Source organism: Opisthocomus hoazin, chromosome 2, assembly GCF_030867145.1.
Source record: "Opisthocomus hoazin isolate bOpiHoa1 chromosome 2, bOpiHoa1.hap1, whole genome shotgun sequence".
Lineage (NCBI taxonomy): Eukaryota > Metazoa > Chordata > Aves > Opisthocomiformes > Opisthocomidae > Opisthocomus > Opisthocomus hoazin.
This window is the reverse complement of record NC_134415.1, coordinates 44092665-44117603: the sequence shown is the minus strand read 5'-3', so window position 1 is coordinate 44117603 and position 24939 is coordinate 44092665. Positions and strand designations below refer to the sequence as shown.

Sequence of the window (24939 nt, the reverse complement as noted above, 5' to 3'; positions counted from 1 at the left end):
CCGCGGTTCGGCGCCTTGGCCACGCCCCTGGGCTCCTCCGTCCCGCGCCGGGTGAGCGGGCCGAGGCGGGGCGGGGGGCGGCCCTCGTCTCCCCGGCGGCGGCGGCGGCGGCGGCCAGCGGGCTCCTGGCGGCGCTGCCGTTGTGCTGGGAGCCGCGGTCCCGCCTCGCCGGGGAGGGGAAGCGTCCCCGTTTCGTTCCCTCCGGAGAGAGCAGCTGTCTGCTGCCGGTGCTCGGCGCTCCCAGGGCACGGCCTGGGCCAGGCCGGAGTTCTGACGTCCGAATGCTCTCTCGGGGAGGGACCGGTGGGGTTCGGCCTCGATTATTCTGCCCTTTCCTTTTTGTGGGGGGGGTTGGGGCCTTTTTGGCGGCTCACACAGAAGTGCCTGTTTATGAGAAAGTCCTCCGCCTGGCCGTGTTTCCCCACACTGCGGCCACACGAAGCCAAGCGAGCGCCAGGGGCGTTCTGGAGGAGAAGGCGGCAGCCCTGTCTCGTCACATCGTCCCTTCCCGGAGTGCGAGAGACGAGCCCGGACTGTCGCGGCTGGATCTCGCTCTCTCCCTGGAGGTTCCCCGCAGCCGGCAGCAGAAGGGGCCCTGCAGAGCAGCGCAGTCACTGACACCGCCCCCGCAGCGGGCCCGTCGGGGCTCTGCCTCAAGCAGCGGGGAATTCTCCGAAGTGCGGGGGCCCCGCCCCCGCCCCGGCCCCGCCCCTCCCAGCTCTGCACCCGCCCATGGCTCCGCCCCCGCCCCAGAACTGCCCCGCCCCGGAATAAGCCCCGCCCCACCCCAAACACATGCTCCGCCCACGGCCCCGCCCCAGCCCCGCCCTCTCCCCGCACTGGAGAGCCGGCTGATGCCACATTTTTACACTGACACAGGAGACGGATACTCAGGATCTTTCTGGGAACACCCGAGACCAACGCTCAAAGTGCCGGCGCCAAACAAAAGGACTGAGTGAGTCCGAGAGCTTTCGGTCTCGAGGGTGTTCAGACTGATTGCTGAGATTTTCTCTCGTGTTTAAATTTTGCTTGAAGTATTTGATACGGGAACTACACCCAGCGTGGAAAGGGGGACGCCCCTTGCTGAGGTTTTTGAAAATTGGAGTAAGATACCTTCGTCTCAGACTTTGCAGAAAAAGAAATTGATACTATTATGTCAGGAGGAATGGCCATTTCTCACTAGAACTAGAGGAGGTGGACCTATGGATGTGTGGCCCCTAGGGGAACTTTTAAGATACACAAGTTATAATTTTGACGAATAATTCCAGAGGATGCAGGCACTCAGGACATTGATTACTGGTATATTTGGTATAATTGGGCCCAGCAAAGAAGGAAACCTAGAGGTAATCATAACAATGCAGGTCGCTTATCAATGTATCCCGTGAAACTGGATTGCATTCCAAACCCGAGGGCTGGACCAGGAGCCCCGCCAGAGGTCCTTGCAGTCCAAGCCGTGGTAAGACATTGATGCCGTGAAAAGCCGGAATTGAAGACTCAATAGTCGGCAGACTATTAAGCAGGTATTCTTTATTACGGCGCCGGGCACACGGGGGATCTCTCCTCCAAACGTGTGCACCGAAGAGACACAGTTACTAGGTATTTATGCTATGTTAACATACATATTCATTACATTTCCAAGAAATGTTTATCATAGTAATGGCTTTTCCGAGAATTCATTCATATGTGGTAATGTCCATCGCACATGTTTGTTTGGCGTCTCTCGGCAGGGGTCTTCAGATTATCCTGCAGCCTCCTTATCTCTGTAGTTTGCGTACCTGTTCTCCCAAGGCCCAGGCGCCTAAAGGGATTATTCAGGAGTCCCTTGTCTTGCAACCGTTGGAATTATTCACAAAGAACCAAGACTTGTTTCTGACCACCTGAAGTGATAACATCCCCTACATGTTACATTTGTTACCTTTACAGTTATCAACATGAACCTTGGAAACAAGGAGATTTTCCTGAACTTTCTGAGTGCCACGGGGTGTGATATTCCCATAGCGTTCCCAGAGGATCCAAAGCTTCCCTAATAATCTTAGAGGTGAAGTGTGGTCCTCTGTCTGAATCTATTACAGCTATATTCCCATACCTTGGTACAATGTTTTCTAATAATGTTTTTACCAACCTGCCTAGGTCCCCTCAAGGCCTTCAAAGTTTGCCTTATTAAGGTTTCACGTACCAGATTCTTTCCTTGTGTATTTATTAGTCCCCGTTCTTCCCAGATCTTCCCTAAAGTACGGACCGCTCCATACGCGTATCTGCAATCAGTGAATGTAGACCCCACCTTTCCCTTTAGCAGCTGTAACGCCCTTAGGACCGCAAATAACTCGCATGCCTGGGCTGACCAGGTTGTATCCAAATGGCCAGATTCTTTCACCTCTGAAGTGTTCCCATCTATTATGGCATATCCTGATTTTCGTTTCCCGTTTACTACTCCCGATGATCCATCTACAAATGATTTCTCTCCGCTGGGCAATTCCTCTTCCTCTAAATCTTCCCTTATTTTGGTCTGGGATTCTATAAATCGGACACAGTCGTGCGTCAGTTCTTCACTTGCTTCCCCATATAAAAATTTGGCTGGATTTTGTAGACCAGTTGTTTCAATTTCTAGTTTGGGAGAGTGTATTAATATAGCCTCATACTTTAATAGTCTAGCATCAGTAATCCACTTTCCTGCTTTTTGCTGTAATACCCCCCTTATATTATGAGGTGTATATACCTTTAATTCCCCCCCTAGGGTAACTTTCCCAGCTTCCTCAACTAGAAGGGCTGTAGGCACTATAGCCTGTAAGCAGGTGGGCCAGCCTCTACTAACAGGGTCCAACAACTTTGAAAAATAACCTATAGGTTTTTTCCTGTCTGCCCATTTTTGGGTTAGAACCCCATATGCCGTTCCCTCTTCTGTATTGACGAATAGATAAAAAGGTTTCTTGGTATCAGGTAAACTTAGCACCGGGGTGTAACCAAGGTGATGGAATTAGTTAATCATAAAGCATGAACAATGCTGCTATGTCCCTTGTACAGCCCTGCCCATCTGGACATTAGGTCTGGGAACAGAGGGTTTAGTCCCTAGGTAATCATTAATGTTAAACAATAATGGTGAAGGGGGATTTTTAATAGAAATAGCGTTACCAAATGGTTGCAGGTGTATTTGTGGTACCTATCTATTGTGTGAATTAATTGAAGCAAAAAGTCATACATCTCCCCCCAAAGAAGTTAGTTTTAATTAAAACCAGCAGGTGCCTAGAACTGGTCAAGACGACCCGTGCCGCAGGGACAAGAGCCAGAAGAAGACTGAGTTTGTGCAGAAACTGTGATGAAGAGGATAAGCCTTCATCTTAGGACCCCCGACGACCACCACTAGGAGGCACTGCGCAAGCGCGGGTGGGAGGAGTGTATGAAAATGGACTGATTTGACTATGAAAGAAAGGGCTTATGTAATCAGATGAATATGTATATTTTGATCTATATAAACTGCACGGAAAGGGTATGGGGTATGCACGTTCGGCGGAATTATCCCCCGTGCATCTGACGTCGCAATAAAGAATGCCTGCCTTTTAACACTACATTGGTGTTACCAGGTTTTATTCCCGGATTTTCGGTGACAGTTTCTGGCGACCCAGATGGGACCCTGCTTGTGAATACCAATGGATCCGCGGGATCACGGGACCTCCACGAGGGATTCTCGAGGAGAACCTCTGATCCCCGGACCGAAGGATTCCAAGTAAGTCCCCTGGAATTTAATTAAGGCATTCTTTAGGTATAATACACGCCTGCTCGTAAATCGTGGTGAAAACCTCGTAGAGTTGGGCTAAAAGGTACCTTTGTGGAAAGTCTCTGCTCGGTGAAAGCCGGTGGAGCGGGGCCCAAGGGGGAGGTCTTCAACAGGGGGTTGAAGTCTCCAAGATCTCAGCAGGGGGCTGGGATCCCAAAGGGAGCTCCAACAAGGGTTGGGGTCCCTCTGATTAGTGTTTGTGATATAGTGCACAATCACTACCACTGGTCATTTGAAGGATGGGCACCTTTCCGAGTAAAAGCCCATCCCAAGGGGCATGCCTTTGGGATGTATTTTAAAACACTGGAAAGAGCTGCGGGGGGACCCTTTAACTCGGAAACAGTTAATTGAGTATTGTAATCATCGGTGGCCGTTATATACTCTGGATGATGGGGAGAAGTGGCCGGAGGATGGGACACTGTGTTATAATACCATTTTGCAATTAATGTTGTTTTGTAAAAGGGAAGGTAAATAGGAAGAAATGACATATGTAGATTTGTTTTTCTCGTTGAGAAATCATTCGGAATGGCAAAGGCAGTGTGGGATACATCCGCGCGGTTCTATGGTAATGGCTTTAAAGAAAGGAAACTGCGAAAAGGGTTCAAAGAAATGTTGCATCGCTTGTAGTGTTGGCAAAGAGTGTTTGAAATATGAGCCTGAGGAGGATGATGTTGAATTAATGGTTGCACCTTGTCGGAGATGGGTGAGGTGATGAGGAGGACCGAAAATCTGAGACAGACAGTCCTTCTGTTTCTCCTATGGGGGGGGGGCAGGAAGATTTAGCCTGGTTTCGGGAAGGACACGGGGAAGGACGGGGCGGGGGGGGTAGCAGAATCGGCTTCTCCCCTCCAAGCCCCTCTCTGAGAAGCTAGGGAATGAGGAAGTAAAATTTTTAATAAATACAAGGACCACTTATTTGGTATTAAACACATGTAAAGGGAAATGTAGTCATAAATCTGTAGATGTTGTTGGTGCGACAGGGTAAAAAGAAAATTAACCTTTCTTAGAGCTGTTGAAATTTAGATTGAGAAAACAGTGGGTAACTCACCAGTTTCTATATATGCCTGAATGTCCATTGCCTTTGTAAGGATGAGATTTATTAAGCAAATTAGAGGCACAAATAACTTTAAAAAAAAAAATGAAGAAATTGAATTATTGATACCAGAATCAAAAGCCGTAGAGGCAAGGGTGTTTATGTTACAGGATTCTTTTAAGGAGGAACAAATTCCAGAAGAGGTGGAAAACGCAGTAATCCCCTTGGTTTGGCCAAATGAAGTTCCGGGATGGTCCAAATTAGCAGAACTGGTAAAAGTGACCTTAAAACCTGGATCCAAACCGGTAAGACAAAAACAATATCCTATTAAGGGGGAGGCTCGAAAAGGATTGGAGGGGTTAATCACGAAATTTTTGGAATGTGGACTTTTGGTAGAATGCGAGTCAGAATATAACACACCTATATTACCGGTAAGCATTGAATGTTGTGGCATTTGTCCTGATTTCTGACAGTTGAGATCGGAACGAAGACTTCACCCTTTTAAACACGAGCCTGTCCACCCTGCAGCTTACGTTGCTGCATGCTGTGATCCTGTGTTACATGTAGTTCAAAAAATCTGTTTATGCCGCAAGAAATTTAATTGCCAGTTGTGCCTGTACTACTTTTTCTTCTAAGCCGGTAGTCAGCCATCTGCACTGCTGTCTTTCAGACCAGATGCAGGAAACAAATTTGTGCAAAAAAATTATACGTTGTTTGAGTTGCAAACAGTATGGTAGACTGCCTGCGTGCTGGGATGCAGGAGTCATTTGCTCTCCTCCAAACTACAGTGGTGGTAGTCTGTCAGCAGATGATTGCCCTAGATGGTCTAGGAGGTGGCAGCCGTTCTGTGGGGAGTAGCGTATGCTTGTTCTGCACAATAGGGTCTCAGGGGTTGGCAAGAGAACTTGCCATCTAGTTGAAGATGTCCCTGCTCATTGCAGAGGTTTTGGACAAGAGGACCTTTAAAGGTCCCTTCCAGCCCAAACTATTCCGTGATTCTAGGTGAGTAAGGCTTGAGAGTTCAGGTATCACTTAATCTGCTTTTGTGAGAAATGGGATTAGCCCTAACAGGCTTTCAGAAAGGGAGTTGGACTAGATGATCTTTAAAAGTCCCTTCCAACCCAAACCATTCTATGATTCTATGAACGTCTTTTTCTTTGCCCATGTCTTCCTCATTCTGGGTTCTGCTGCCATGCTTATTTTGGGGAAGTTTGTGCTCTCTCTTCATGGGAAGCAGCAGAAAGCTTTTTATCAGATTCATGATAGTTAACGTGCATTTAAAGCTCTTTGTAAGGTGAGAAGATGATAAGAACACGTTTTGCGGAGAGACTGCGGTGCAGACAAATTGAGTTGCCTGCTCAGACTCCTACTGCAAACAGGTGAAATAGCTGCAAGTGTGGCCTGGAATTCATGGCTCCCGTTCCCGTGACTGAGCCATCATGTCCACAGCAGAGAGTTCTGGCAGCTTCTTGGGAAATGATAGTGTACTAAGTGTAACTGTGCGTCCATCAATTTTGACTTGGTGATCGTTGCTGTTTCCTTAATTGCACAGGTTCTGATGAAAGAAAAAAGTCAGCTGTTAATGCTGGGACGGTCTGCTCCTTCAGCTGCTTTTGCTGTCACGGGTTACTGGCCTTGAATAGCACTTACCGGCATACCGGTGTACTACCAGCATTTTGGCTAGGTCTTTGACAGAGCGAATGCTTCCAAGAGCATGTCTTCGAATGGGCAGCGTTCCCCTGAGGGGAGGCTCGTGTGTCAGTCATGGGCTACTGCATTCAATTCCTGCTTGCTTGTGGCTTGAATCTGAGGTATTGGCTTGGATTGGTATGTAGTGCTGAGGTTTGTGTCTTGACACTATGAGTAAACTCATATTTAGCTGCAGGGACTGACTGTACTGTGGGAAAAGTGGGTTGTGGAAGAGGGGAGAGGACTGTCCCACGCACAATAGAATGAAGCCTTCTTACTGAGACCCCGTGAGTTGGGATTCACTGCTCAGTGTTTTCTTGGAACCTTTGAAAAGCTGAATAAAAATGATGGAAATGAGCAGTAGACAAAGTAGGTTTTGAGCTATTTGGTGCTGCTTAGAGCTGCTGAAGTTCACTGGCTATCCTAACTTCAGATGATCAGAAATCTGATATGTCACTGTATTATTAAATGTCATAGCCTCTGCCATTTAAAAGCACAGCATTTTAAGTCTCTCTCACTTGAATCCTCTCAACTTTGTAACTGTTGTCTAGTTGAGCTGGCAAGTCTTAAAGAACAACTCGGTTGAATTCTGTCAAAGCACGTACAGCATCCAGCGTGAGGGTGAGCGTCTCTGAGCCTAGAAGATATCTTCTACTGTAATGGGGAGAGAGAGGCAGTGCTGCAGTTCATGTGCCTTGTTGGGTGATTTGTCCCAGGGATTTTAGTCACTGTAGTTGCCTCTCTCCCTCTTCCCATGGAAAGGGGCTGTGTTAGAGGGATGCCTTTTTGGCAACGTCCTGATGTTCTGGTTGCAAGTCTTTACTCCAAGGACAAGTCTTGAGGCTTATTCCTACTTGAAAAGCAACTTGCTTGTGTGTTGTTGGCAGGGGACGATGTGGTATCTAATGTACGATGATGTCCCTGAAGTTTCATTTTGCTTCTGCTGGATTCTTTATGTTAACAAGTCACCTCACGCTTCCAGAGAATTTTCAGCAGAATTGGTACATGATGTAACTAAGTTTCTGAAAAATCCCTGCATTATATGTACACCCCATTCATCGCAATTGCTGAATTCACTTCCCAGAGCACCAAAAGCTTCATTTGAAATGCAGACGAAAGATTTCAGGCTACCTCTGCCACTGCCACCCATGTCTCCTGCACATCCTGAGCCAAAGTCAACGAAGATGGCCCAAAAGAGACCCAGAAGTGAAAGCGGCGAGCTGCCTGGCGTGGATAACACTGCCAGGAGCAAGAGCAGCCACAAGGATCCTCTGTTCTCCAAGCACAAGAAAGTGGAGAGAAATCACTCTGAACTGTCCAAGGGCATCGAAGTAGGTATCCGTTCTAACTGGCAGGATGTTTCCTGGGACCCGTGGGTGCTGTGTGACTCTTTTTAGAAACGTGCTCTGAGGATATTAAAAAGGAAGGAAGATAAACCAGCCACCAGAGAAAGCTCTTGGAAGCATTTTTGCCCCTTTAAGGCTCTCTGTGACCGTGTGTTGCTAGCCCAAAAGCCTGCATTGTAACTTCTCTACTGACTTTCCATCATCTGTTTTCATCTCACCAATGAAAGGCAGTGAGAAGGGGTGGCAATGTAAACACCAAAGGCAACAGAATCATGTTTATGGCACTAACTGTTCCTGACTGTAGGCAACTGGAAGTAAAAAAAACCAATGTGTTTACCAAAGAAAGATTGGATTGCTTCAAGATAAGAAACAAGCAACCTGTGGTTTTCTCTGTCACCTGGGTACAAGGCTTTATAGCTTTCTTACAAAGTTGTTAATGATCCTTGCAGCTGGATTGTTGCATTTTTGGGTTGCAAAATTCAGTTATATTGCTGTTACTGGGTGTGTGTGGTCTAGGATGTTGGGAGGGGGGTGTTTGTTAAGCCAGACTGTGCATGCTGAATTAGCTGGCTTCTAACTGCTTGCTCTTTCCTGAGAATGTAGGTAGTAATGGAGAAAGAGCAATTGCTGTGTGCCTAAGCTGCAAGTAAGTGTGAATGAATATGTGTTCCTGCCTTGGCTAGTGGCCGTGAAAAGTGCGCCGCTTGCAGCCTTGCTGCTATCTTAGCCATAGAGGGAGAGCCTGGAGAACAGACTATTGCCTGGGGCAAGTAAACATTTTCTCTTGCGATTTAGGAAAGCCAGACTTTTCAGTGATTTAGATGTATCTCTCTAAGTAGCTTCATCTTGGCTCTGTGGTTTTTCAGGGATCTGCAGGGGATGTCACAGATCCTTTCCCAGTGCCTTCTTTGCCAAATGGTACCTCCAAGCCAAGGAGACCTCAATTGAAGTTTGAAGAGTAAGTTTTTGTTTTACACCCCGTGTCTGCACTTTCTGAAGACACCAGGCAAGGCTGGCCCTACAGCCACCCTGGCTTCTGCTTGTTAATGAGCACTTCTTCTGGGAGGAAAGAGTGAGGGAGAGATGTCTGTACTGCCTTCTGGTGTCTGGAACTTAGCCCACCCACCACAAAGCAAAGGTCTCATTACGAGAGTTCTTAGTTTGAGGAAAGCTACTCTAGAAATCAGGTGCTTTGTAACTCTGCGAGGAGGTGTCTCTTGTGCCTGTCTACAAGTGATGGGTTTTGATTTGTCTGATTCTTGACAAGCGGCAAACTCCTCTGTGACCAGGTGCTGGGCTGGCAACTGACTTTTTCTGAGAAGGCGTGACTCTCCACTGCTCAGTTTTGTTAGTGCACAGGTGGCTGTGTGCCATTTGCCTGGCGACTAGATTATCCCAGTGCACAGAAATGTGTGTGTTCCAACTTTATTGTCATTTTTGTGTTGATTGAGACCAAGACCTGTAGAAGCATTGGTGGCCATACCTCTTGTAAGCAGATAACTTGAATGCAAGCTCTTTGGGTTTGAGGTGAGTGTGTGGTACTGCAAAGTTTACTGTATGTTTCAATCAAAACGTATTTGTAGTATTGTACTTGTGGAATGATAGGAGATCCCCCGACTACTATTTTCCCGTGGGAGTGAAGAAGTCAACCTGGCCTCATAGTAGCCTAACCTCCACTGGTTTTTTATCTGGAAATGTAAGTTTTCAATGTTATTCCAACATACACTTTTCAAGAAATGAATTCAGTTTATCTGTGCATTCAGCTGCTGTGTATTTGTGAACATCCAGACAACATTCATTTAGTGAACTATCATAGCTGTAATGTGTTTGATAAGGCTGTAACAGGATATTGGACCAAAACAGGATATTTGGACTCACAGCATCCTCTAGAGATGAAGTAAAATCGATAATTACCCTGCCCTTTTTCTCTGTTTTTCCTCTCCCTGTCCCCAGTTCAGACAGCATCCGGTGGAATACTACGTAGAAGAGGCCAAGAGGCTGAAGCACAAAGCTGATGCAATGGTAAGCCTTGGCCCTGAGCCAGAAACGTTACCCAGCTCTGGCATTTGGACGTGATACCTGCATGCATGTGACTAAGATGCGCTGGCTAACGTTACTTCCGTACTCCATACCTGGCATCTGTTCAAGGCGTATGTGGGGCGGCTGTCTTTATCTGCCAAATGTTCAGACATTTCCCTTCGTTATAAAGACACCTAGAGAACAGGATTCAGAACTGATGTTGTCTGAGGTTAGCAGGCCTGCTGGCTTTGCAGAGCTGTCACAAAGACCTTGGAAGACAGGTGCAACAGTTAGTTTTAAGACATTTTCCTCTGAAACATCAGGATTCTGAGGGTAATTACGTTGCTGGTGAGCAAGACTTGGAAGCGTCCTTTGCAGATGTAACTGGCTTTCTCTGCTAGGTGCAGTTTTAACAGCGTGCATGAATGAACGTATTTTTTTGCTGATTATGACTCAGTTGGATGATGTACATTCACTGCTTGCCATTGACCTGTGAAAATGGAGTGAGGGAATAGTGTAGCAGCAAAGCCTCACCTGCCTCTCACAAGGCAGGCCTCCAAGACCAGACAATAATGTCCAAAAAACGTGAAGATAACAAATTACTCAAGGAAAACATTGAGCGAGAGGAAGAGATACAAATAGCCAGAGCACACAAAGCTGATGACTGGGACCACATTGGGGGTTCTGCTGAGAACCCCTGAATTATCCCCCAGAGGCCTGGCTTGCATCTTTTTCTTTCTTCAGATCCTGCCTAACTAGAGACAAAAAAGGAATTTAGGTACCCTTGAGAGAAGTAGGTTTCGTCTTAGTCTGAACATGGGAATTTTCTTCCCAATAGACTGACACGACTGGAAGTGCCTTTCAGTACCTAGGTGCTGCCCTTTCCTTCATTGAGTATGGGATCGCCTTGGAATCGGATTCAGCAGCACCAAAATCAGCTTCCAGCGTATTCAGCGGCACCATAGATCTCATCAAGTAAGCGGTTTTCAAAGCGTCATGGTTAGGCAGGACGTTTGGAGGGGAAGAGTTAGTTGCACCGCGCATTTGCAGCTGTGGCAGCTCTGGATTCCCGCCGTGGAGCAGAGTTGAGGTCACTGTACAAGCATGAGACAGACAGACCATCCCGAGGCACCAGAGACAAATCCTTTGAAATGTTTCAGCATTGCTTCTCAGGAGAAGTAGGCACCACATCCCCCTCTGCATCTGAGCCTTGCAGCTGAGGTACACCAGAGGACACTGATTATGACAATCAAGGACGTGAAGGAGTTTTTGCTTTATCCAGATCTGAAGCTGCTTTTGCATGCGAGTTCAGTAGTATTTCAGTTAAAAAAAGTGAAGCAACAGTATAGCGTGTGGCAGAACAGTTAGTGCCCCAAAGGTTTGCAGCTTGACTGAAGGCAGGTTTTACTGGTTTCTCCCATGTGTCTTTCTACCTGTACCCTTTCCTGGGGCTTCTTTTAGCAACCTTCCTCATTTAGTTTCACAGCCCTTGAAGATGTGTGTAGACAGTATGACGTACACAGGCAGTGCAACCCAAGGGACCATGGATTGGGTAGAAGAGAGACAGGTATTAGTTTATTCATGTTGAAATTACAGGTTACGTGAGTGTTTTCAAGAGCTGGTTTGACTTCTTGCCTTAGAGCTGAAAAAGCTGTCAGGGGTTTTTTTTGTGGTAGACTTCAAACTTTTTGAAATGTATTGTTTGCATTCTGGTCCTGATGGACTGTATTTCCAAGATGATGTTGTTGCTTTGTTTTCAAAACGGAGATTTGCTTGTTTGTTTGTTTGCCAAAAGAAACATTTCCACTAAGATGTCTGTCTTGTCTAGAAATAATTGAATTAGTAGTTTATCTTCAGTAGTGGGGATACCTTTTCTGGGCCCCAGGCTGACTGGTGGTCCACGGGAGGCATCTACTTGTAGGGATGTTGCCCATTAATCAGTGTAAGAGGAGAGTGGGTCGCATCAGGGGCCACATCTGTTCCCGCTGCGTGGAAAACAAGGTATTTTGAGACAGAGTCCTCTGCTCAAAAGCCTACAAAGCACTCTGGGTCAGGACTAAGAACTCAGGGCAGGTTTCCTGACCTTAGGACCGAAGTTTGAGATAACGGCGTGGACTGTTGTTTCATAAACAGTGGGAGTCCAGAGCACTGATGGCTGATAAGATTCTGTTATTTTGTTTCCTTAGATTCATCACGACATTGAAATCCTTTATGGACTCCTCAGCATCTTCACATGAAAAAGCCTTTGCTGTGTTATGGTGCGTAACTTTTTCCTGAGCCTTCAGAGTCTGTTTTTTGACTTGACAGAGCGAAAGGCCCATTGCTTTCAGAGGCAAATGAATGATTTAAATGGGAATAGAGTTCTGCAAGGGAAGAACCCACAATATCAAAACCAGAAGCCGGTGTTTGAGCCGTGTAAGTGAAGCTGTAGCTGAACATAGCTGAGGCGCGTCTGGGCCAGAGCTTCCTCAGCCCGTGGCACCTATGAAGAGGTTGGGAACCTGTTTATATAAAAGACCAGACATGGCCCTTCCTTCTTTGTTTTTTTTTTTTCCCTTGCGATGTTTTCACAGAGTCTTTTTTTAAGATGAGCGGAAGGAGAAGTTCTGAGCTTTCCTGACTTTGCAGTACAGTTGGGGTGTGCCTGCCTCTGTCCCACAAGGCTGATGGCTGCTTGGCAGGCAGCAGCGAGTGTCAACACCGATGCCTGGGTGTGTTTCTGTTCACAGCATGCGCTCCCAGTCCATTCTGCACATGGCAATGTTTCGTTATGAGAAAGACACTGCAATGAAGTATTCCAGGATCCTGAATGACCACTTCAAGGTACGGTATGCGTATTGCTAAGCTGCCAGCTGGATGGCTGCAGCAGTTACTGCTGTCAGCTGAATAGCCCAAACCTAGCAAGGGTTCTGTTCCCCGCTGCAGAGTTCTTCCAGAGCAACACAAGCACCTTCTCCATGCGTTGCAAGGTAAGATTTAAAAATACATACGTTGTAATGAGTCTCTAAGGGTGTGAGTGAAAACAGTAGCTGGAGTATTTGAGTGCAAGCTGCGTTTGAGAGTGCCTCACCACTTGCTCTTTCTTGCCACCTGAAATCATACTGTTAGGGGGCGTGAATATGTTTCTGCTCTCTCTTTCCTGTCTTTTCTCCTTGGAAAGGGTTTTTTTCTTTTGTTACGAGGTCCAGAGTTACCATGTCCCGAGCAAAGTAGTTTTCCACTAGAGAAGCAGGTCAGAGGAGCAAGAATGGTATTGTCACTGTGCTGTTTCAGAGCCCCTGTCGGTGCCATCTTTGTTCTGTTAGCGATCCATTGAGACTTAATGGGATACCATCCCCATCTCCCTGGCCGCTGCCCACTAGGATTATGCCTTCACCCTGTGGTAGCATAACTTTGAGGTGATACTTCAATATTTGTCTCTTTAGCTCAGTCACCAATTAAGAAAAAGAAACTCATTCTTCTAACTGGTGAGTTACTGAGCATTTTGTCCTTTCTGTGTATCTGCAGCAGTGTTGCTGTGTGTGTGGCAGCAAAAGTAGAAGGGAAGCTGTCACACAACAGTTTGAACCGACGCCCAGCAGACTGGGCCTGTGTTTTAATGACAATGAGTAAGGAAGAGTTTTTCTGTGTGCCGTGGTAATTGCATTTGGCACACAGCTACCCGGCTCCCCGTCTGCCCCTGCTAAACTCTGCGTTGGCGAGAGGGTTGTTTGGTCTGTAATAGCGATGCTGTAATTCCAGTGATTTTTCTGCCACCTTGCAGAGGATAGTTTATTGGGAAGTAAATGGTCTCCTGCGAGCGTGGTGGAAGCCCTCTCATACCAGTGACTAAAATTAGGTTGGTTGAGGTGGAGGAGGTCAAGTGATGTGATGAAGCCTGCCTGTGCCTGGAAGGCAGGCAGCTGCCCGCATTTAGGTTCCCTAGAGCTCTAAATGAGTTTGTGTAGGCTGAACTGGCTGCTTTGACCCACTGTCAGAAAGCTCCAGCTTCTGTAGGCGGGGAGCTTCATCATGCCTGAACTGTAAGTCATGAGGAAAAAGCGCTATGCTGATCTGGTGAAAGTTTCCACAAGTAGGTGTAGATTTTGGAAGGTGGATTGGTGGCCCTTTCTGATGTCTGGTGCCGCAATTTCTATTGTCAAGAGAAGTTCTTAGAGTTGCAAATCACTTCAAAAACCTTGGCCTGGCACTCAAAGGGCAATTACTTGTTATGCAGCTGAACACATCTCAGTTTTCCACACTCCACTCCACACTGCAGGCCTGGATGATAGCAGAGAGCTCCTGCCATAAGATCGTCTGGCGGCAAGACTTTGACGTTAAACGTTCGTGACGGTGTTTCTTTCTCCTGCAGACCCACGGGCATGTCTTCCCCAAAGCCCTCTCCTGCCGGTTCTGTGAGATCTCAGCCGGGACGTATTGCTAACAGCTGTGGTGGGAACACCATCCCCTATAATATCCCAAGTATCACCTCTTCCTGTGTCAACATCACTGCTGGTATCCTCTCTGCATGTGCTCTGTGGGAACAGGCTGATGCACTGGCCAGGGAGAATTAGGGTAAGTTTGTGCCCTCTGGCTTTTCTGCCTTATGTGTTGTCGTTCTGTGTATGTACTTGCTTAAATCTGAACACTCGGTGTAGCAAACGCCAGACCTAAAGCTCAAAGCATGAGATATGTTGAAATAGACAGCTAGGGCATATTGGCAGAGATACTTGATGGTGATATATTGATGAGTGTTCCAATTAAAAGGTTGTCTTGGCATCCTCAAATGTCGAAGAGCTAAGGAATGAGGGTATCAAGTGCAGGAAAGCTGCCACCTTGCTTCATGGTAAGACAGGAAGCAGAGGAGGTTTTTTGCTGTTTGTTTTTCCCTTTGGGGCGCTTAGCTTTTCTGAGTTGGTTCACCTTCTTTAAGAACAGCTTTGTGGCCTGTAGCCTTGTGGTTTAGTTAGATTGTCAAACTTCCAGGTATTTTTGCCTTGCGAACAGTGAAGCCGGCTGCTCTGCGTAACAGAGAAGCTGAGCAGCATTTGAACTCAAGTCCTTGCTGGGCACGTGACCAGTACTTGCCAGCAGCATTTCCTAAAGTTGCTGCTACTTGTCTATTTTACCGTTTTGTTGTTAAAAAATGTATTGTTCTGTGGTACAAGCAGTGGTGAATAAGCAAAAGCCCTAGAGTATGTGCAGTTCAGTCTGTAACCTGCCATCCCATGTGGCATTTGCAGTGACATTTTTCACAAAACACAAAGTTTTGTGAGCTATTGTGGGCAAAGGGATATATTGCCACGATCTGTTGGCAAACTTGCAAAAGAGAATAAGCACCGTGTGCCTGGCTCAGCTGTTGGAAGGCTGTAAAAACACTCACGCTAATGAGGCAGGTGCTGAAATTCAAACGGCTTTGCAAGTCCCCTTTGAATAAAGAACCTCCAGTGGTTGGCTGTCCTCTGAGCAAATCTGTGCTCGCGGCAGCAATACACGTGTAGTGTTTCGGATTCTGTCCTCACAAGGCTGGTAAGAGACTGTCACACAGAAGGAGTGGTGGATGCTGCTGCTAAGCCAGAGGAAGGAGTCTTGGAGGGAAACCTGTGGGAGGGCAGCCTGAGCACAAGCTTGCTTCAGCCAAGGCCGAATTCAAAACCTGCTCTGTGTTGCCGTTGTCATGTAGGGGAATGATGGCTGGGGTAGTCAATACTCCCAAGGGAGTGGATCTGTGCGGTGGAACAGTAAATACTCACGTAGGCCTGGCAAGCTGTACAAATTTTTAAACCTGTTCAGCTGAGAAATCATGATGTCTCCAAGGTCTGAGGATGGATGATGGAAAGGCACCAGTCCCATTTTCTGGGCATCGCTCAGGAAGACACTCGAATTTGGCTTGCTTCAAGTCTGGGGGAAGCCTGCGGCGGGGACTGGGCTGTGAACACCCAAACTTTTGCCCACCTACCAGGGAGTCTCGACGTCCTTTTAAAGCCAGCGCTTGGGGAGCCGGTTCAGTGCGTGTACGCGTGTGTGAGTGCGTTCTGCTCTCACGTGCCCTGCCTCGTGTGCTTGTTACGCTTCCCGGCCTTCCGATAGCGCTGGGCTCTCTGCGTCGACAATGTGTTTAACGGGACTTGCCGACGGACAGCGTGACGCTGTTGTTGCTCCTGGCAGCCCCCTCGCCTGTCAAACGTGCCTGCTGTGTGAAACCAACCAAATGTTTTCGCTCTGCCTCCTCTTTTTCCAGAGTTTTTTGCTGAACTCAGCACAGCGACGTGCGCTCTGGCATTGAACAGCAGCGTGGCCGAACTAGTCCATTACACTCGACAGGGTTTGCAGTGGCTGGGACTGGAGACCAATACACTTTAACTGGTCCTTTGGGAAGCCTCAGCAACAGCTTTTATACAAAAATGTGTACACATCTACATTAAGCACATTAAAATGTATCTGGGGAATGGAAAAGAAACACGACTGCGGTCAGATGACTATTTGTAGCCAGTAAATGAATAAGCCGATAACGTTACTGTCTGCAAAAAGGACAGCAGCATCTTTCACACAACGTATTTTTCTTCTCAGTAAATTTTCCTTTAAAGAGGAATTCCTCTCCCACATGCAGTAAGACGCATTTCTGTCATTGTATGATGTTAATAATTTCTTGGTGCTCTCAAAATATGTTTGTTAGAAATGAAGGTAGTGAAAGACTTGCTTCTGTTCAGCAAAGTCACTGGTCCTTCCAACAGCCAAACTGAACCACACTGTCTGCTAGAAAAGGCATGAGATAAAAACCACAGAAACAGACCCCAGGCCTGGAGCTGGGGCCATGGGCCGTGGCCCGCGGGGAGCGCCGGTACTCCATGGCTCAGCACTGGGTGCAAGCCTCCCTGTGCTCGACACCCTGCCCAGCAGCACCTGGGAGCCGCTGGAGGCCTCGGGCAACGACGCGGTGGCCATCGAGGACAGCATCCCTGGCACCAGCCCCCACCGGGCCACCCTGGTCGCCCCGGCCAGCTGACGGAACATGGTGAGTGTGGAGGGGGTGGCAGAGCCTGCAGGCGGGCGTCCCGTGCCCAGGAAAGCTCGCATTGCCCCGGGGCCGGGCGGTTGGGGTTGCTGTTTCAGCAGGGGTGGCCATCTCGGCAGGCACGGAGAAGTCCCTGGAGCTGCCCGACCTGGGGCCGGACACCTTCGCCGAGGCCTTTCCCGAGCGGGCAGGGGACAACCTGCAGTTTCCGGACGAGCAGACATTCACCATGGACATCTCTGACGCGCTCGCCTGGCTCGACACCATGGACAGCATGGACACTGTCCCCGATGTCCCCAGCGCGCCCCACAACCCCTACTTGAGCGCCTTCCTCAACCAGCCCCCTGACCTCTGCGAGCACGGGGCGGAAGGTGATCACTTCGAGGGCCGAGCAGCGGGGGCAATGCTGGGGGACGCCGACCCATTCTCAGGGGTGGCGATGTCCCCCTGGCCGGACCCCGAGCAGGAGCAGGGCCGGGGGGCAGCGGTCCTCCCCACTGGGCTGCCCGAGGGTCCCGTGGAGTCTCCTGCGGAGAGGAGTCTCGTGAGGGGTCGTCCAGAGGGTCCCCCGGAGAGTGCCCTGGAGGGTCCTCGGCAGACTGCTCTGCCGAGCCCCGCGGCTGCCCCTCGTCGCCATCGGCCCCACACAGCTGACCCACAGAATCACAGAATCACAGAATAGTAGGGGTTGGAAGGGACCTCTGTGGGTCATCTAGTCCAACCCTCCTGCCGAAGCAGGGTCACCTACAGCAGGCTGCACAGGACCTTGTCCAGGCGGGTCTTGAATATCTCCAGAGAAGGAGACTCCACAACCTCCCTGGGCAGCCTGTTCCAGTGCTCCGTCACCCTCAGAGGGAAGAAGTTCTTCCTCATGTTCAGACGGAACTTCCTGTGCCTCAGTTTGTGCCCATTGCCCCTTGTCCTGTCACTGGGCACCACTGAAAAGAGCTTGGCCCCATCCTCCTGACACCCACCCTTCAGATATTTGTAAGCATTTATAAGGTCCCCTCACAGCCTTCTCTTCTTCAGGCTGAACAAGCCCAGCTCCCTCAGCCTCTCCTCGTAGGAGAGATGTTCCAGTCCCCTCATCATCCTTGTAGCCCTCCACTGGACTCTCTCCAGTAGCTCTTCATCTTTCTTGAACTGGGGAGCCCAGAACTGGACACAGTACTCCAGATGAGGCCTCACCAGGGCAATGTAGATGGGAAGGAGAACCTCCCTCGTCCTGCTGGCCACACTCTTCTTGATGCACCCCAGGATTCCATTGGCTTTCTTGGCAGCCAGGGCACACTGCTGGCTCATGGTTAACTTGTCGTCCACCACGACACTCAGATCCCTCTCCGCAGAGCTGCTCTCCAGCAGGTCCACCCCAAGCCTGTACTGGTGCATGAGGTTGTTCCTCCCCAGGTGCAGGACCCTGCATTTGGCTTTGTTGAACCTCATCAGGTTCCTCTCTGCCCAGCTTTCCAGCCTATCCAGGTCACGCTGAATGGCAGCACAGCCTTCTGGTGTATCTACCACACCTCCCAGTTTGGTGTCATCAGCAAACTTGCTGAGGGTACATTCTAACTCTTCATCCAGGTCGTCGATGAAGAAGTTAAACAAGACTGGGCCCAGTACTGACCCCTGGGGGACACCACTAGTTACCAGCCTCCAACTAGACTCAGCGCCGCTGATGACAACCCTCTGAGTTCTGCCATTCAGCCAGTTCTCTATCCACTTCACCGACCACTCATCCAGCCCACACTTCCTCAGCTTCCCTAGGAGGATATCATGGGATATCCTCCCCGCTGGAGGAGGCTCTGCGGGGGCAGCCCCGGGTGGCTCTGACCCGCCTGACGCTGCCGCTGGGCATCGTCTCCTGCCGCGTGGTGCCCAGGGCGGGCAAGGTGGGCAGCAAGCAGGCCAAGTGCCCCACGCCAGCCGGCACCCCCGAGGCGCAGGAGACCTCCCCGCGGGACAGTGTCCCACCCAAGCAGAGGAGGAAGATGGGGGTGCTGCCCGTCAGCGGGTCAGATGAATCGTTAACGGTGCCTTAACCTTGCCTACGCAGCAAGCGAGATCTCCCGCTCTCTCCTTCGCTCGTGGTGAGATGACTCCTGCTCTGCTCTGGCTTAATGGGCGTGGCTGTCCACCTACATCACTGTACTCAGGTCGACCGGACATGGTCCGTGGACACTTGCCATTTTACCGTCCGATATCCAAAGACACCCAGAGAGCCCCTGCCGTGTGACGGACGCCCACCCCTGACGGAAGTTTTAAGCAATAGTCCGTGTCTGGCCAAGAGAGCCGGCGAGGGAAGCACCATGGGATCACAGAACCACAGAGTCGCTTCGGTCGGAGGAGACCTTCAGGACCACCGAGCCCAGCCATCAGCACGACGCTGTCCATGCCACCACCCAACCGCGTCCCCCAGCTCCGCGTCCTCACGTCTCCGAAACGCCCCAGGGACGGTGCCTCGGCCGCTTCCCCGGGCAGCCCGCCCCAGCGCCTCACAGCCCCCTCGGCCCCGAGCTCTTCCCTCGCCCCCAGCCCGACCCTTCCCTGGCGCCAGGACGCGCCCGCCCAGAGCCCCGCAGACGTTTCCTCGGCCCGTCTGGGAACCGCCGGGGCCACCTGAAACCGCCCCCCCCCGGCGGGGCTGGGCCCGCCCTCCGCGCGCCCCTTCCCGCCCAGGCCCCGGCGCGAGCCCGCGTCGCCCTCGCGCTCGCCGTTCCATAACGGTCTCCGGGCAGCACCCGCCGGAGCCAGCGGTGCCGGGGCGGCCTCTCCCCCGCGGCAGCTCCGCAGCCCGGGCCGCGGCGCCGTCGGCCGGCAGCGAGGAGGGAGCCGCCGCCGCGGAGCGGCCCCGGGCCAGCCCGGCTCTCCCGACCCCGCGGCCGCCCGCGGAGCGGACCCCCGCCGGCGAGCGGGGCCCGTCGGGCGGCGGAGCCCGGCCGCGGCGGGGCCATGGCGACGCGGAGCCCGGCCTCCCTGCGGCGCCGGCTGCAGAGCTCGCAGGAGGCGCGGCGCCGGCAGGCGGGGCTGGTGCGGCAGCTGCAGGCCAAGGTGCGGGGCGGGGGGTCGGGGCCCGGCGGGGATCCCGGCGCTGCGTCCGCTCGTCGTCACTCTGCGTGTCCGTCCAGGTGTGGCAGTACCGGGCTCGGTGCCGGGAGCGGGAGCGGCAGCTGGCGGCGGGAGCGGTGAGTGCGCGGCTAAAGCAACCCTAGGAGACGGAGGGCAGGAGAGGACTCCCAGGCTTCAGGTCTGCGGGAGCACTCGCGGTCATGAGCTGCGGGAGTGCAGCAGTGGGAGACCGAGGAGAGCTACTCCCACCGAGTAATCCCCGTCCCCTCCCTTGCTCTCCGTGGTCGTGACAGTGAAGGGAACACAAGAACTTGACAAAACGTTTCCTTTCTTCTCCAGGGATCCCTTCCAGGCAGGTGGGAAGCCAGAGGTGAGCACAGCCTGGAGAATGCGCTGCTTCGGCTGGAAGAGGAGCATCAAAGGTAAAAGGAAGCTGCGTTACCTCACACTGGGTGTCCTGGACACTCATGGAAGCGAGGGGAAACCTGTCAGCGCTGCCCGGCCTCCCCAAGGGAAGCAGCTGGGCAAGCCTCTTTGGAAGGAGAAAGGCCCACAGTCTGTTCTGGGCTGCAGTAACAGCGTTGTGCGCTGAACGGCTCCGTTTTGAGCGGGGGGGTTGCTCCGGGTGACCTGCAAAGGTCCCTTTCCAGCCTAAATTCTTCCGCGATTCAGTAGGTGAGCTACTCAGCAGAGCCCCTGTTTGGGCTGAGAATCAAGAGAGGAGAGTGGAGGAAGAGAGGTGGCCAGGACAAGGACAGAGAAAGGTGATGCATCCAGTGATCAGGCAGCACAAAGGGGAGGCAGGACGTTAGTTGTGGGCATCCTCAGAGTTGAAGAGCAGGGGGGAACCAAAACTGTAGATGGAAATGGAAGGCTCAAAGCAAGGAGAAGCAGATGGGTTTGCTGTGACAGGGTGGTCTTACTTAATCCTAGAAAGCACTTTCGCTGCCTCTCAGTTTGACAAGAAGTCAGTGTTGAAGGAATTGGAAAATCACGGGGATGCTGCTTGTGGGTAGCAGTTGTTGAGCGACCTCCTTGCTGCTTCTCCCGTTCCAAGGTGTGAGGATCTGGCAGAAGCGAACACTCGTCTGCAGGAGCACCTCGATCAAGCGAACATGGTCAACTCAGCCCTCCAAGAAGACATTGGGAAGCTGGCGGCGGATTGGATGAGGGCCCAGAAGGAGCTGGAACTGAAGGAGAGCGAGTGGCGCACTGACCGTGAGGTAAGGACAGGCTACGGCAGTGATGCCAGAGCGGAGTGGGAATGCATTGTATTTCTGGCATAGAGGGCTTGCCGTGTGCGAGTTGTGGCTCTGTTGAGGACGTGTCGGTGTTGAGTAGCAGCAGAGAGGGGTGTGAGATGGAGGGGTGTCAGCAAATCTCGGTGAGGGAAGATGCCCACCTGCTGTGACCGTGCTGCTGGGTGTTAAAGGTGAGTGCTTGCTGTTTCTGGGCACTGCAGGGCAGTCACACATGAACGCTCGTCTTTTTAAGCGCTGCTAAATCTGCGTCGACAGCAGTGGAGACCAGAGAGGTCTGTGTGTTTTCCCACTCAGAGTAGCCAACAGGAGAACAAGACAGGCCTCCCTCACCAATAGCCTGTTGCAAGGAAATCTGACGCTGGTCTTGGAGGGGCTTGGTTTTGTCTTCCTCCCCCGAGAGTGCTGGACGCCTCTGCAAGGCGAGACGGTGGATCGGGATCCGTTTGCTTTGCTGATAGCCACTCCTGCAGGAGAAGCGTGGAGGTCCCCTGCTTTGAAGTCAGGCGGCAGGTCTGCAGAGGGTGCTTCTGTGGGGCCTGTGCAGTGCTTGGTGCCCCTGTTGGAGTTGTTACTGAAGGAGACCTGGTGATCGTGGTTGTGCTCTCTCCTATCGGAAGGACTTGTACAGCGACAGCGAAGGCTGAATTGGCTTTTTTTTTTTTGTCTTTGCATGTTTAGCTTTATGACAGCTACGTCAGGGGTGAACATAACCGTCTGCTCAGCCTCTGGCGTCAGGTGGTAACCTTGCGCCGTCGTTGCCTGGAAGTGAAGACTGCCACTGACCGGTGAGTAGAAGTGAGGGCTGGATCTCTTGCAGAAAAAAACGTAGCTTCCCTTCCCACCCGCTTTTTGAGCCTCGGTGTTGCGGTCGTTGCAGCTAAAGATCCGATTTCTCCTTGGGTAGTCTGAAGCAATGCCATTAAGCATGCTTTAGGCTATTTTCAGAATCCTTTTGTTTGATGCTGGTTTCAGATAAACCTGAGGGGCTCAGTCTGTGAGCTGTGCAGAGGCCCTGAACAGATGAACTTGGCTATGGTGATCTCTGGGCACATTAACACAGACACAGGCATACGTGGACACATGGGAAGAGACTCACTAAGGCTGTGCCTGCCGTGTGCAGAGCGGTCCGTTTTGTCGAGTGATTAAGATCTGCCTTAAATGTCACTGGGTTTCTTTTCCCACCGCTCCCAATGGAAATATCGTTCATGAATATACATATATGTTGTGGGTTTGCCTCAATTTGCAGCAAAGAACCTACGCAGTTACTCTCTCACTCATCCCCCCTCCCCGGAGGCATGGGGAGGAGAACCCGAAGGAAAAAAGGCAAAAACTTTGGGTTGGGTTGGGATGAGAACACTTTAACAGAATGGCAAAGGGAGGAGAAAACAGCAACCAACAATGCTGATAAAAAGCATGTACAACATGCAGTGTTCTCACCACCCAATGCTCAGCTCACTCCTGAGTAGCAAAAGCCCCTCCTTTAGCCAGCTCCCCACTTAAATACTGCGCATGACATCGCATGGTATAGAATACCCCATTTGGTTGGCTGTTTGGGTCAGCCCAGCCAGCTCCTTGTGAAAATTAACTCTATCCCAGCTGAAGCCAGGACTATATATATATATATATTTTTTTTTTTTTAAATTCTTTTACCCTTCTCATTTCCAGCTTACATTTATTCTGCTCAGTTTGCATCTGCTTGTTCCTGTATCAACATGGCTGAGAGAAAGAATGGCTTCTCTACCCTGTTACTGCATTTATCCAATGTATCTTGCTTAGTTTGATACCTCCTTTTTGTGATTGTTTTCTTGTTCTTGGGCTCTCTGAGATTCCTTTCTCACAGCTTCCTTCTATAAAATGAAAAAGAGCGTGGCTGTAACAGTACCTTCCTCTGGTGTCAACTTCAAACTCTGGGTTACCGTCAGCCATTTGCCTTCTTTGATTCTGAGCATTCCTAAATGTGTAGAGTGTGCCTGACCTCCTGGTTAATTCTTGAAGCCTTCTGGCTGTTGCATACATTTCTTCTCATCTCGGAGGAGAACATAGACTCATTCCTCAGCCATCAAAGAGACCCATTGCTCAGCTATCGAGATGTGTCCCAATCCCAAAGTGTCAGACGAATGGTTCGTCCCCAACGAAGATGTCACCTTTCCTGCCAGCTTTTACCGTTGCGCAATTACATGGTCAAAAGTGAGTCAGCTGATAAAGACAGTGGTGTGAACATTAGCTCGTTCTTTATTCTTCTGCAGAGATTTGTCCGAGCTGAAGGCAGAGCAAATGAGGCTTTCTGGATCTCTGCTTGTAAGCTGCTCCCACCTAAACTCTGGCACACAGCTCTGGGAGTCCGTCACTGCGCGTAGACCTGTCCCGAAGGAAGAGGCACAGCCGCAAGTGGAGCAGGACATAAGCCCGAAGACTTGGGAAGTGATGTGCTTACAAGTCACGGGGGACCTGGAGAAGCCAGAGCTTCAGCACAGGTAAACGTGCTTTAGACTTTGCTATTACCAACATTCTCTTTTGTGGGTGCTTCTTGGATTCCTAGATGGGCTGTGTCCGCACGTAAAACACACCCGTTCTCCACAGCCTTGTTTCTGTCCGTAGTCAAACCATTGCCTTCAACAGAACGGGTAGAAAGAACCGTCTGGCTGACGGAAGCTCTTCTGAGTAAGACAAGACTGGAGAAGAGATTGCACACGACAGTGTTTTTGTGGTTATCTGATTCTTGGTGAGAACTTGAGACCAGCACAAAGAGAGCTCTGTCTCTTGTGCAGCCCCAGGGCTGCGCTAAAGGAGTTGGGAGAAATTTGCACAGGACCATCATAAGCAAAGTAGCACCCCTGTGCTGATGTTTCCTTGCAAGAGTGAGCGCAGAAGGCCTCTGGGGCAAGAGTGCCATTTTGCAGCGTCACTGCTCGTAGTAATGTGAATGGTCCTTTGATCCTACGATTATTGGATTGGAAATTGATACACATCTCCCTCCCCAGGAGACTGCAAGCTCTTTCATCATTTCTCTGCTGCAGGGCAAAGAAATTGTGGGAATCGCAGTGTGGGCTTTAAAAGTCTGTCTTAGCCAGAGAAGAACTTTTGGGCAGTGTTGTATCCAGCGTATGAAAGAGGAGAGGGAGAACTAATGGGCAGGAAGCTGTTAGCTACCTGAAGGGAGGTTGCAGTGAGGTGCGTGTTGGCCTCTTTTCCCAAGTAACAAGGGATAGGATGAGAGGAGATGGCCTTGAGTTGCGCCAGGGGAGGTTTAGGTTGGATGTTAGGAAAAATTTCTTCCCTGAAAGGGTCATCAAGCGTTGGAACAGGCTGCCCAGGGAAGTGGTTGAGGCACCATCCCTGGAGGTGTTTAAAAGACGTGTAGACGTGGTGCTCAGGGACATGAGTGAGTGGTGGACTTGGCAGTGTTAGGTTTACAGTTGGACTTGATGATCCTAAAGGTCTTTTTCAACCTCACGGGTCTATGATTCTCTACTCTTGGTTTTGCAAATGAGAATGTTTTTACATGAAAAGCTTGTTTATCTTTCCCCTTCTCATAGACTGAAAGACTTAGCTGCACTTGAAGGAAAACATTCCTCCTTCCAGAGCGAGCTGGTAGTCACAAGAGAGACACTGGAGGAATTGCACCTCCAGAGCGATCTGCTGAAGCAGGAGAAACATCAGCTTGCCCCAGCACTGGAAAAGGTATGGTCACCTTCTTCCTAGGCAGCACTTGTGGGAGAGGGAGCTGTGAGGGCAGGACCACCACAGACGCCGTTTCT

At 50.5% G+C, this 24939-nt stretch overlaps 1 protein-coding gene across 3 annotated transcripts in view; it reads left to right on the top strand.

Annotated features, from left to right (window-relative positions):
* The first annotated feature begins 883 nt into the window (after window positions 1-883).
* Window positions 884-24939, top strand: part of LOC142360521 (uncharacterized) — a 35273-nt gene continuing 11217 nt past the window's right edge. For all 3 annotated transcript variants that reach the window (XM_075413455.1, XM_075413456.1, XM_075413457.1), the window contains exons 1-13: window positions 884-955; window positions 8707-8798; window positions 9794-9862; window positions 12046-12117; window positions 12589-12682; window positions 12785-12828; window positions 14211-14413; window positions 19979-20035; window positions 20259-20341; window positions 20977-21142; window positions 21860-21966; window positions 23428-23655; window positions 24718-24862. In XM_075413455.1, the coding sequence (XP_075269570.1) occupies window positions 14390-14413; window positions 19979-20035; window positions 20259-20341; window positions 20977-21142; window positions 21860-21966; window positions 23428-23655; window positions 24718-24862 (810 nt within the window). In that variant the 5' untranslated portion in view covers window positions 884-955; window positions 8707-8798; window positions 9794-9862; ... (2 more) ...; window positions 12785-12828; window positions 14211-14389. The remainder of the gene's footprint in view (window positions 956-8706; window positions 8799-9793; window positions 9863-12045; window positions 12118-12588; window positions 12683-12784; window positions 12829-14210; window positions 14414-19978; window positions 20036-20258; window positions 20342-20976; window positions 21143-21859; window positions 21967-23427; window positions 23656-24717; window positions 24863-24939) is intronic.